The sequence below is a fragment of the Lepidochelys kempii genome, chromosome 1 (assembly GCF_965140265.1).
Source record: "Lepidochelys kempii isolate rLepKem1 chromosome 1, rLepKem1.hap2, whole genome shotgun sequence".
NCBI lineage: Eukaryota > Metazoa > Chordata > Testudines > Cheloniidae > Lepidochelys > Lepidochelys kempii.
The window spans coordinates 152,469,071-152,481,664 of record NC_133256.1 but is presented as its reverse complement, the minus strand read 5'-3'; the positions used below and the strand labels follow the sequence as shown (position 1 = coordinate 152,481,664).

The 12,594-nt window shown below is 39.1% G+C and overlaps 1 protein-coding gene across 5 annotated transcripts in view; it reads right to left on the bottom strand.

Annotated features, from left to right (window-relative positions):
• The window catches only part of USP9X (ubiquitin specific peptidase 9 X-linked), a 204,023-nt gene that overhangs the window by 159,581 nt on the left and 31,848 nt on the right, over positions 1 to 12,594 (bottom strand). For all 5 annotated transcript variants that reach the window (XM_073358612.1, XM_073358602.1, XM_073358592.1 and 2 more), the window contains 3 exons: positions 11,510 to 11,763; positions 4,513 to 4,658; positions 4,127 to 4,206 (listed from right to left, as the gene is read on the bottom strand). In XM_073358612.1, the coding sequence (XP_073214713.1) occupies positions 4,127 to 4,206; positions 4,513 to 4,658; positions 11,510 to 11,605 (322 nt within the window). In that variant the 5' untranslated portion in view covers positions 11,606 to 11,763. The remainder of the gene's footprint in view (positions 1 to 4,126; positions 4,207 to 4,512; positions 4,659 to 11,509; positions 11,764 to 12,594) is intronic.

The following is a 12,594-nucleotide window of genomic DNA, read 5'->3' as shown; positions in this document are numbered from 1 at the left end:
GCCTCTCCAGGGAAGGGGAGGAGAGGAGAAGCCTAATGGTGTTCCTGCACTGAACTCACTCCAAAGCAGTACCTGAGAGCTATGCTAATGAAGAAGACAGGAAATGAAACTGACCATCAACGAAAACAGTGAAATCGACCATATACAAAATAAACAAAAAAGGAGGAAAGAAAAATACTGCACTCTTTCAGTTATGTTAGCCTTCAGGGTTACTTGAAACAGTACGCCCCAAATTTTCACACAGAAATGTAATTTTTAAGTTGACATTGTCCCTTTAAAGTTCATTTTTCATTTGAAAATAACTCAGTTCTGGGGACAGAAAAGAAAATATATATTCAATGTATTGAGTCACACATACACTGAATACAACAGTTTGCAGAAAATGAGTTCAAACCAATTCATTCAGGGAAATCAATGGCCTGTATTATTCAGGAGGTCAGACTAGATGATCACAATGGTCCCTTATGGCTTTATCTACAAATCTATGAAAAGAGGAATTACGTGAATATAAACTATTACATTAATAGCCAAGAGGTTGTATCCTGCACTGTTATTGTGCAGGACATGTTTCATTTTCAGTCCTGAAATCACACTCTTTATGCAATATGACATGTCCAGCCTCAGAAAACATTGACCAACCAACCACAGGCAATACTGGGGACCCAGAAAATATATAATTCCTGTTCTATTCAGTCTAGATGAATAATGGTCAAGACATGTCACTTCAAAAGAGTAACAGAAGATACACTTTTCCCTCCCCCACAATTCAACAGAGATTCAAAGAGGCACCCAGAAAGAGCTCAGTTCAGGGAGCTAGCAGTAACTCCTATATTTGAGTTGCCTAATACCCTCCATTATAAAATATTCTTTAATTCTTGTGATCTTTTGTGAGAAACTCTAACACCTCCACTGCAGCAGGTCTTTGAATTTCAGCAGAAATAAAGGGTTGAGTTATAAGTTGTTAAAACTTGACATTTCCTTTCCTCTTGCTTGCACCAGTCAGGAAAATGTTAGCAAAATGAAAAAATAACTGAACATGAACATTATAAAGAACCAGGTCCATACCACAAAATCATGAGCTGAGGGAGCACACACCATAATGGGAACACCCAGCAGCTGTCAGACCAGCTGTAGCAGGGGTTTTATGGGGGAAGCAGAGCATAAGAGCCAGGCATAATTTTTAAGTGTGCTTCTATTTTTTGTCATAATATATGTTATATAGCTCTATTATTAAAATTTAATTTTTGGAGTAGCTGCCACTATTCAAAAATAGTATCCCTGATTTTAGTTATTTTATAATTATTCAATAGCGAGCTGATAGGTACCATTCTTTCAATAAGTTGCTTCTCCAATCTCAGAAAAACCTCACACAACCACCCGAGTGCCTCTTTAAACTGAGAATATATTCTCTCCCTGAAAAAGAGTTTTCTCAAAGATTAAAAATAAAGTAAATACCATCAGACTGCCAGTGCCACAAAGTATTTTAATGGTTCAGTGATCCTCCTCCTATGTTACTCTTTCCCCCAAATTAGCAGGAGATAATACCAATACAACCACCTCATCTTATATAACACTCTTCATCAGTAGTTCTCAAAGTCACCTTACAGATAAGGACTCAGAGAGATGAAGTGACTGGCCCGTGGTCGCACAACAGTAGCTGAGTAAGAAACAGAACTCAGATCTTGAATCCCAGTCCAGTGCTCTATCCACTAGGCCACACAGTTTTTCAAAAAACATGCAACAACAAAAATAGTTTTGTTGTGTAATAGTCTAGTGGGCTACCAAAACAATATCTGGTTCCTCTGCTCTAAAGTTCTGGTGAGCTACAGATCTCAGTGCAAAATTACATCAATGCCAATATTAGGAACACAGTTATTCAATTTCAATCCCTTCTTCCAGTCCTCATCCTCTCTGTATCCATTCCACCAGATACCATTTGGATTTAAAGTTTAAGTCCACATATGGGTGGTAAGGTACCTAAACTCATAAAATCTCACTGAAGACTTACGTTTCCAGCAGATTAACAGAAAGGTTAAATCATAACAACAACAACAAGTCATCATTCTTGGAGTATATTGCCTCTGCATTTCCACACTTTCGAAGTTCAGAACCATTTAGCAAAAGAGTGCCCCACTTCAGAACAGCTAAGAACCTCACTCGTAAATCTGACTGTTCAGAGTTATAAAAGGGACAACAGCCTCAGCCATCCTCCATTCTTCAATGAGTGGGGAAAGATGTTACTTGTGTTGCCTACATGTACACACTTCCTAACAGTTTCTGGTAACCTCTCTTTCCACTTGTGGGAAAGTAATCTGCAGCATAAACTCCAGGGGTGGAATGACCAGTGGTAATTAACAGCAACTGTAGAAACATATGCCTAAAATTGATATTAGAACTAGCGCTAAATTCAGCTTAGAACATATTATATAAATGGAGCTCCAAATTGCAGCTTTGCAAATCATCTTCAGAAGGGTAGGGAGATGTGTGAAAAAGATTTCTCAGACTGATTGTCAAATCTGTTGCCTTGTAGTGGAGTGTGTAGGTGTTGTCCGCAGAGCAGCTGAAGAAGCTTTCTGTCTATATTTATTTGCTACACTACTGACAGTGTTGTGATTTTTTAAAGACAGACATAGCTGCTGCCAGCAGCCAAAAAACTCCTCAAACTAGAAACCAGAGGATTTCTTCCTACCAGCGTGCTGCAGCAGCAGACCCAAAGATGTAGCTAGTTGCATCTTTCAAATTTTTTTTTGAAAGGTAGCATTTGTATTGTCATTGAACAAATGTGACCTCTTGAGAGATCTTCTATGTTCACCTGAAGATTTCAGCCAGGCACACATGTCTACCAAAAGTCAATGGCCACTGGAGTCCCAGAGAACAGATCAACTGCACAGTAAGACGTGTGTATCACATCCAACCTTTGGTCTACGCTGCAATAAAAGACGAACTGCATGGCCACAGCTAGACCTGGGTCTGCTGAAGCTGGCACCCAGGGGTCAGGCTGCAGGGTTATAAAACTGCAGTGTAGAAGTTTGGGTTCAGGCTGCAACCTAGGCTCTGAAAGACCCTGTGAATTGGGCGTGCCTCAGAGACGGTCTTGAGCCCAAACACGTACATTGCCATTTTTTGCCTCACAACCCAAGCCAAAATCCATTAACCCATGCTCTGAGACTCCGTAACAAGGGATTTTTATCACGGTGTAGACATACCCTAGATATTTAGAACACCACAACTTTTTTCTTGAGCAGGTGCTTCAAAACAGGTGACTAACACTCATACAAAATAATTCCTGCAGGCCAGAACTGCCTGCTGACAACAACCTTTATTCCTTGCCAATTCTAGGAGTAAATATTTATCAGTGAGGTAAGTTCCTCCTAGTCCAACTATCCAAGGGTAAAGAACAGGCAATTTTATATTGTAATAAAAATATATATTTAAAACAGTACTATTCTTCCTCTAAGGCAGGGGTTCTCAAACAGGGGGTCATGAGGTTATTACATGGGGGGGGGGGGGTTTGCGAGCTGTCAGTCTCCACCCCGAACCCTGCTTTGCATCCAGCATTTGTAATGGGGGTAAATATATAAAAAAGTGTTTTTTAATTTATAAAGGGGAAGGGGGGGGGGGGTCGCACTCAGACAAACAATCATTAACTAAATCATTCTAATTGTTTTGGGTCACACTGTTTCTAATGGTTCCAAATCTTGTTTTCTAATATTATCCAAAGTGTCTAAATGTAGATTTTGAAGAAATGTTTTTAGCAAGGTATTTGTCAAAATTTTTCTGAGAAAAAAAATTAAACTTCAAAGTTTAAAATATAAGAATTTGTCAGGAAAATAGACCTGATCAGGTCTGATATGCAGGTAAAAATACAGAAAACAAGTGGGAAAGGATCAACAAGACTTATTTTATAGCTGTGGGCTCAGTGTTCCCCAGTGCTTGAGTCAAGGTAGAAAATTCATAGCTATGCTGTTTTCAAAAGATCTATGCAGCTTTTCATGCTGATCCAGGATGTGGGACTCTTGGATCTCAATTTATTAAAGAAATAAAGCTCCAACAGGGACATGGAGGACCTTTAAGGAGTTAGATTTACACATTCCTCTAGCAACCATTCATTGTATTTTCAACTTACCTTTTTTACTAAGATCAATAGCAGCTTCTAGAAGAACTTCTAACTCCCCTTTCGGCAACACAGGAACAACCCATCGAGGTCTGAATTTTTAAAAAAGTACTGCATTTTAATTAGGTTTCTGAAAAGAAATTGAAACGTATCTTCCCCCTCATTATGCCCTTAGGTTAGGATAAAAGTGTAAAATCTATTTTTAACCCACTAAAGAGGGCTCAACTTTAGAAAAAAAACCTCACCAACCCCCATCTCTTTTCTTATTTCCCCCCAAATCCGCAAATATGCAATCTAATACACAAACACAAAGCCAGGCCCATAAATTTTGATGGCAATGTTAAGAGATTTTACCTATAAACCACACGATTAGGAAGAGTACATCAAACTTAAAGTACCTGTTGATCATGTCATCCAACTTTGCCAGATCTGTGTGTGGAAATGCGGGCTCCTCATCTTCAAGTTGGGGTGGGGCATCCCCTTGACCCTGCTCATCAGGAGGGGTAGCTGGGGAATTCTCATTGGAAGAATCAGGTGAAGAAGTCTGAAATAAAAACATTTCAATGATTTAAATTAAATACTGTATGTACAATATTCATCCTACTTCTCAGATACTATAGTAGATGTACATCATTTACTCTTGGCTTCCTTTTTTCCCCCTTGAAATTTCATTTGAATTTTGAAAGCAAACAGAGAATGTCAATAAAATGTAAAAAAAAATCTTTAAAAAAAACACACCACCACAAAATATGACTATTTAAGGCTTTTAGAATTTAACTAAAATTATTTATTAGTCCAATTATATATTTTATTTAGTATTCAAGTAGTCTAAAAACAATGCTAGTTTCCTGGAATATGGAAAAAGGTGTCATTTGAAACAAAGTTGGTCCATGATTTTGTTGTTAGTGGACCAACTTTCTATTTCTCATTGAAAAGGCCAAAATCAGGGCTTTGGGAATTCTGTGCATGAAAGAGTGTCTTAGCGAAAAGGAGGGATGCTCTTTGTGCAAGTAGAAGGTCTTCAAAGATGCACGAAAGAATGGAGGTGGTCTGTCCACAATGATGGAAGTGTAGGGAGATCAGGTGTCTCATTTCAAGATGGACGATGTCATTGGGAGTGAGGAGCATGCATGTTGAGTGTCAAGTGTAGAGAACAGCTAGCAGAAACAGTGCAAACTGCAAGGCTGAGGCAATAAATCACCTCACGTATTTATGACAAAATAAGGCAACTGCCAATACACACAAAATCTGTTTGTATTACAAACTCTGATGGTCCAATATAAATCTGCCCCCTAGTTTATCTTGTGACTTTCTGAAAGGCTCCCCCACTTCTAAATTTATCGAGTGTAAAATTACGGAAAGCAATGCATAGTGTGAAGACTCAGCTATACACGCCTTGCTCGATATATTCCACCTTGACTCCACAAGTCAGGAGCCTCCCTGAAGGGGAATGTTGATTTGGTGCATGGCAGCTAGATTGTACTGAATCCAGCCAAGATAACTGGCTCACACTGAAACAAGATTGAATGAGCAATGGTTGGCAAGCATTGCCACTATGAATTCTATGCCCTGGTTGGGTTCTCCTGGTTGTATGGATCACAGATAGTTGATAAGACAAATTACACAGGGAGTACACATGTCTTCCACTGATCATGAAGAACCACATGCTAAAGATTTCTATTTATATAACCTGTTTGGTGTTGGTTATACCCCTGCTCTCTCTTGTGGGAATCTGGTACCTGCCAAGCAAGCCTTGATTTTCTTTTAATGTGACTATTGTTATTCCATCATCTACAGTTTGCCAGCTGCAGGAAACAATTTCTTTACTTGTCCAAAATGCAGCACATATGAACTTAACATTACCTCCCTTCCTTCTTACAGCAGTTGCCAATAAATTACAAACCACCAATATTAAGCATGATTTAAATCAAGCAGGAACCTTGCTTTAAATCTACTTTAGTTATATTCCTAAAAAGAGATCAATTCTAACTGGTTGGTACTACCATTTAAACACGTTGATTTGCAACTAAACAAAGCCTTTACACTGAATTTGGTACTTATTTTTGCTACCCAGGATGACATTTATTTAAGCAAATTATTTATTTAAGCAATTATATCACTCAACATATTTATTCATAATCTTAATTTTTATATTTTTTCAGTATGTTAGAAAATGATGAGGGATGCATTTCTTTATTTACTAGATAACTTTTTTATTCCAAATTCATCCTCTCAAAATGCATCTGGATGGAAACTGACATTCAATTAAAAACAAATGGAAACAGCACTTTCAAATTGTTTTTATTAGTTAAAACTAACTTAAATGTGCTGACACAAGAAAATAAGATTATCAAATCATGTTTTTTTTAGTTAAAATTGATTTATTAAACAAAAGTATTAACTGTACTTAGTGAGTTGATTTCTCCTCAGAGCATTCTGTGCCAAAAAACTAAATTCTGTGCACAATATTTTAAAATTATGCAAATTTTATTTGTCAAATAAATGTGGAGGCTCCAGCATGGCACTGGGGAGCAGAGGCCACTGACTGCACAGAGGTGGGAGATCACTGTGCAGCTCCCCACTGGGACATGGACTCAGCGGTGAGGCTTCACCCGACACCGACACAGCACAAGGACCGAGCCTGCCCCAGAAACCCCTCAGGACCCTGTCCCTCTGCACCAGGTGTGGGCAGGCAGGCTCAGCAAGGGAGGATCCAAGTGTGGAGGGGCCTAGTGTGGGGAGACCCAGGGGTGGGTTGAGACGGTTCTAGGTGGGGCAATCTGGGTGCCAGCAGCTCAGTGGGGGATCCAGGTGCAGGGGGTGGGAGGAGAAGAGTGTCTGGATTTACAGCGGTATGTTGAGGGTTTCTGGGTGCAACAGTAATGGGACTCTGCAGGAGGATCCAGGTGAAGGTGGTTGGGGCTCAGCAGGGAGGGCTCAATGTGTGGGGATAGAGCTTGGCAGATGGGTCTGGGGAACTCTGGGGGGAGGGTCCAGATGCTGGGGGAGTGGGGATCAGTGTGGTGGGGATCTGGGTGGCTCGCCAGGATGGTCCAGGTGCAGGGGCAGTGGGGCTCATCAGAAGAGCGGGTGGGTTGAGTATGGGTGAGGCTCGGCAGGAGGGTCTAGGTATGAGGGGTCTGGCTACACTGGGGTTGGGCAGATGGGGGAGCAGCTCCCTGTACAGGGATCCCTCCCCCTGCAGCTGAGGAGCGATGGGTGCAGGAAGCACAGAGGGTGGGGGGGGGGGGGAAGAGGAGGAGGAAGGAGAGAAGAGGAGTTGGCAGAGCTTCCTGCAGCTGGGGGAGAAATCTGGGAGTGGCTCTGACCCAGCTCCAGATGCCATGCAGGGGAAAAGGAAGTCCCATCCTCCCCAGCCCAGCTGGGACTAGCAGCTGAGCCCGGCACAGGGTAGGAGCCCCCTGCCCCACAGTGATTTACCTCTCTGCCAGCTGCCCTGGGCACCTGAAACATACTGCTGGGGAGGATCACATGACTGCTCTTGTGGCTTCCCTTTGGTTCCCAGACAAAAATTTATTTTTCTGCAGGGAAGCGAAGAAATCTGCAAAGGTACATAAATATCGCACATGCGCAGTGGCGCAGAATTCCCCCAGGAGTAAAGTAGATGAACTGTGTCATCTTGAAAGCCTAAAGACCTTTGAAAATCTGTCCCTGTCCTTCAGTGTTTTACAATTAGATCTCATCCTCTTCCATTTTTTATTCATAGACTGAACGTTTTCCTGTTGTTTCCACTGTTTTTCAACTTTGAAAAAACGAGGAAAATATTCTCTCTGCACCTGCTACCTAAACTGAAAACAAAAGTAATACAGGCAAAAGGTTTTCTGCACAACAGAAACAGAAAGTACTTACATCTGGAAAAAAAAATACCAACATTTGCTCCACTGTAAAGACTGAAAATAATATACTTAATACCGCATATAACACTGTAACATTTAAATGGCTTGCGTTGACCTCAAAATTTAAGACGTTTTCCCCAAAACTGTATACATACTTTAAAAAGCAGTACCTTTTAACTTATTAAAATTGGGAAGGGCTCATTGATGCAGCATTTTATTTCCATTTTAATTTTAATAGATTATATAGTAAGTTTAGAACTTCCGTTTGTCAATTTCACATTTAAAAAGAAAAAGAAATGTATTTAATTTAAAAAAAATAGTGAAAATTTATTTTTAAAAACAGATTTTTATCCACCCTGCTTTTCTGACACTAAAAAGTATTAAATAGTTGAAAGACCGGGCTTGGTTGATATCCTTCCCAAGAACTGTAGTCCTCTTCAAACTACCTCTTGGTTCCATCACTTGCACTCTTAATTAAATGCCTAAGTATGGACTGAGGGACCTAATTTCAGACATAAATGTTTTAATAACTTAAAATGTAATTAGCATATTTTTACACTCCACTGCAGTTTTCCTTTGACTCAGGGTTTCTTAACTCTTGCACAATTACAATTTCAACTTTAATACAGCATGAATGTAGTTTCATATAGTCTCTTCTTAGATCAGAGTTTAGTCTTCCAATAATGCCAATAGAAAAGTAATTTTAAAATTAATTCAATCAACAAAAAATATGGTAAAGATTTCATTACTTCAAATTTGAACTAGGCAGTGGTCCTTTATTTAAAATATTTGTATTTCTGTAGTACGCATAGGCCTCCATCAGAATCAGGGTCCTGTAAATTAGGGTTGCCACTTTTGGTTGGACGTATTTCTGGGGGTTTCATCATATGACAATCTTTAATTCCTGGAGATACCAGAACAATTCTGGAGGGTTGGCAACCCTAATTGCTGCACTGAACATGCTACATAAAAATGAGACAGTCCCTAGTCCAAAGAGCTTTCAATCTAAAGAAAGGACAATATAGCAGAAGGTGCAGAAACATAAGAGGAGGTGAAAGATCAATGCTTTCTTTCCTGTGTAACTTGGATCACTGAAATTAAAAAAATTCGTAAGATCACTTTTTTTTTTTTTTTTTTAATATTTGCTGCTAACTTTTTGCATTTCCATGAAGCAGAGCCAATCAGTGGAATAATTTCACTCTGATTTTCATGCACTAGAACAACACTACAATGTTTGGGGGTTGCAAATACTTCAGGGATGTTTTCAAACCAGTAACAAATGTAAATGAAAGTAATTTTAACATTTCTATTTGTTTTGAAAAAAATCATTACACAAAAACCTAAGTTGTCTGGGCATAAACTTTCTGAATCTCACATTAATGTCCCTCAGCATTCTAAACCCCATTTTATTATTTAACTTACAGTACTTAGAATCTTAGCCATATTAAGTTGCAACCTTCAATTCCCTTCACTATTTGGTATGGTGAAAGCCAAAGTCAGCCCATGTGCTAACAACTTCAGTTCTGACACAAGAGAGACAGATTTTAGTTTAAAATGCTTTCAGTCACCTATATCCACTTGGCCAACAACACAGGAAGCCCTCCTCGCTATTCCTGAATTTTAGATCCTGATTTATCTTCTCCGCCACACTCAAATCTACTTCTCACTTGTTCTATTTAAATTATATTATTTAAACTTTCATCAGAAATGTTGAGTAATGAAACTGCAGGTTGGACAAAGATACCTTTGCTAAAGAAAAATTCTGTATCATTTACATTTGTGCTATTTTTATTCCCTATAATTGGGCATTAAAAGTCTAACAAGTATGTTCAGTAGCATATGTTTCTATACATTGACCTATTAATTTGCTCCAAGTTGCAGACGACCACATCTATAGGTGACAAGATAATTCAAACTTGATGCAATCCTTGGTCACTATGGTGAGATTACGATCAAAGATGCCAGTTATGAAGGTGGATTTTGACCTGGATTTCTCTTCACTAAGAACACTTCATATTCACAGCTGTTTTGTAGTCAGATCATTTTTACTCACTAGTGACATGGGTCAGATTGAAACCAAATTAGAAGCGACTCTCCCTTGCCTTGTCTACTCCAGCCTCTCTTTTCCTAAAATTTCCTATCATTCTTACTACCAGAGCAACTCTATTGGTAGAAACAACAGTGGGGAAATATGAAGAAAAAAAAATCTAAAGACGACAAGGCCATACTCATTACCAATGCGTGAATCACTGAAGATCCATCTGCCCTAAATTATTCATCAAAGGAACATTGTCAACTTAAATTTGAAGCAAATGTTTGCAAAAAAGCTTTAATGCAGCAGTACCAGACTTTTCCACACTGTTTTTAAAGATTCCAGTGAAAAAAGTTCTGAAATTTGTTATAGTTGTTTGAAACTCTGAAAAGGGGGAAGTTATATAACTGACCCTTACTACTCTGAAAAGGGCATTTTTCAGGTAAACAGGGATCATTTTTTTCTATTCTCCATCTTAAGATCAATAGGTCTGCTGACAGTGGGGATTTTTATAGCAGTGTACGTTCAAGGAGGGCAGAATTACATTAAACTATATACTGGATTTAAACCAATTATCTGATATGAGAGGACTACAACATGAAGCCCTCTCTTACCACAGGCAACTCTGGCAGATATCTGGACCCTCAGCTTGTAAATCCTACAGAAGGTGTGAATTGCCAATGCTTTTCAACTTACAGCATTTGGAAATGGACCATTCTGATTCAGTATACTTGAAGAGTTCAATCCGTTTAAGGTGACAGGTAAGTTAACAAAATGGGTCCAAGTCTTGCAGAACTGCTTAATGAAAGGAATATAAATAGACCCAGGGTATGCTAGAGTTTCTTTCAGACAGACAGTTTCTGCAAGAAAGACAGGAGAACTATTACCTGTGACCTACAAAAGATGAAGTTGATCTCCAGAATAAAGCTTAGGACACTCCTATGTGTTACTTTACCCAAACAAAAGGTACAGCACTGCTCTTCTATGCAGAGGGCCCCCAATTCTGAAACCATTCTGGTGGATGTATCAGCCATTAAGGCATCAATTTTAGTGAATGAAAACAGGTATCTCTCTTCCTCAGGAGAGGGGAGGGGAAGGAAGGGTCAAAAAGGTGTTTCAGAGTGCTGAGTATCAAGCTGACATCACAAAATCTGAGGTAGGTGAATCAGACATGGCTCTGAAGAAGCATCTGACATCCTGGTATGCAGATTTCTTGCCCAAAGTAAAGACACTTGGAAGGGCAGCTTACTTCATCACTGTGGATTTTATCTAAAGGCAGCACCTTCTGCAGTACAGGGTCTCCTATCACCATACTGAGGCAGTTGTTCAGCAGTGACTCACCTACAGACTTCCAACAAAGTACAAACTAGGCCTGACCCTGCTTCAACGGGTCATAAAATCATACCCTAAGGAGATTTTGAAAGAATTACCTGAAAAAAAGTAATATTGAATGCTGCAGAACTATTGTCTTTCTAGACAGCTTTACTAACAGCATTAGCATCATACCTGATTCTGTTGGAGGGGCGGCTGAGACTGTCCATCAGGAGCCTGGCCCTGGCTATCATTCCCTCCTACTGGAGAGCCACGGGTCGTGGCTGTCATACTCGACACAGGGCAGATCTTTGCAATTTTGTCTGCTTATGTAGTTGTCGTGATAGAAGAAATTATAGTCCGCTTAATAAAGTTGAAGTACCAGCATAGGTCTGCCTTAAAAAGCTCCAACTCAAGAACAAGCCATCTTGCAGAGACCATTGCATAACCTGAAAGAAATAAAAAATATTAGAAACATACAAATTTATTTTAAATCCACATTCAGGAAGAAACCAAAGTATCAAGTCAAATACAACTTTATTAAAGTAAGAAAACTTACTCCTTGCCAGTGAGTATAACTAAACATTTACTCATTCTTGACGGAAGACAACATTTCTAATAGTCTAACTATTGTATGCTACATGTAATGCTATACGAGGATTAGCATCAAGAGTATTCAGAAACTGAAATCTGGACACAAAAGTAACTTCAACCAAAACCCTCCAAACCACCAGTAAGGGATCCAGTAGTTCTTTATTATTTGCCTATTCCAAATATGCTGATATGTTACAATAATAATTCTTTATTTGAAGTTTTCTATAATTTGCTGCTTATTGCACACTTTTTACTTATGCTTCTTTTTAACTGCAAATAAACCTCCAATTTCTGCATTTTATACTGTTCTTTACCTTTCTGATTAGCCATACCACTCATTCATCTATTACGCAGCAGCAAAAAGTTAATTGTAGCCTTGACAACTGTATTTTAAAATTCTTTCCAGCTTTCTACTATTGATTACCTAGCTGTACTGTTGAATTCCAGCCATCTTATTTAACTCATTCTATATGCACTCATTCTGAATTTCTAGAGTTAAAGCTTACTAAAGGGGTTCATTTGGGCCAACTGGAGAGTCTTCAAAATCTGAACCAGTGTAAACTGATGCAGGGATGGCTCTCTGAATCTGCAAATACCCTGAAATAGCTGAGAGGTCTGAACTGCCCATATGCTATGTGGATTTCATGGAAGGGTTTATTAGATCTATTACTGAGTTATTTTGCTCT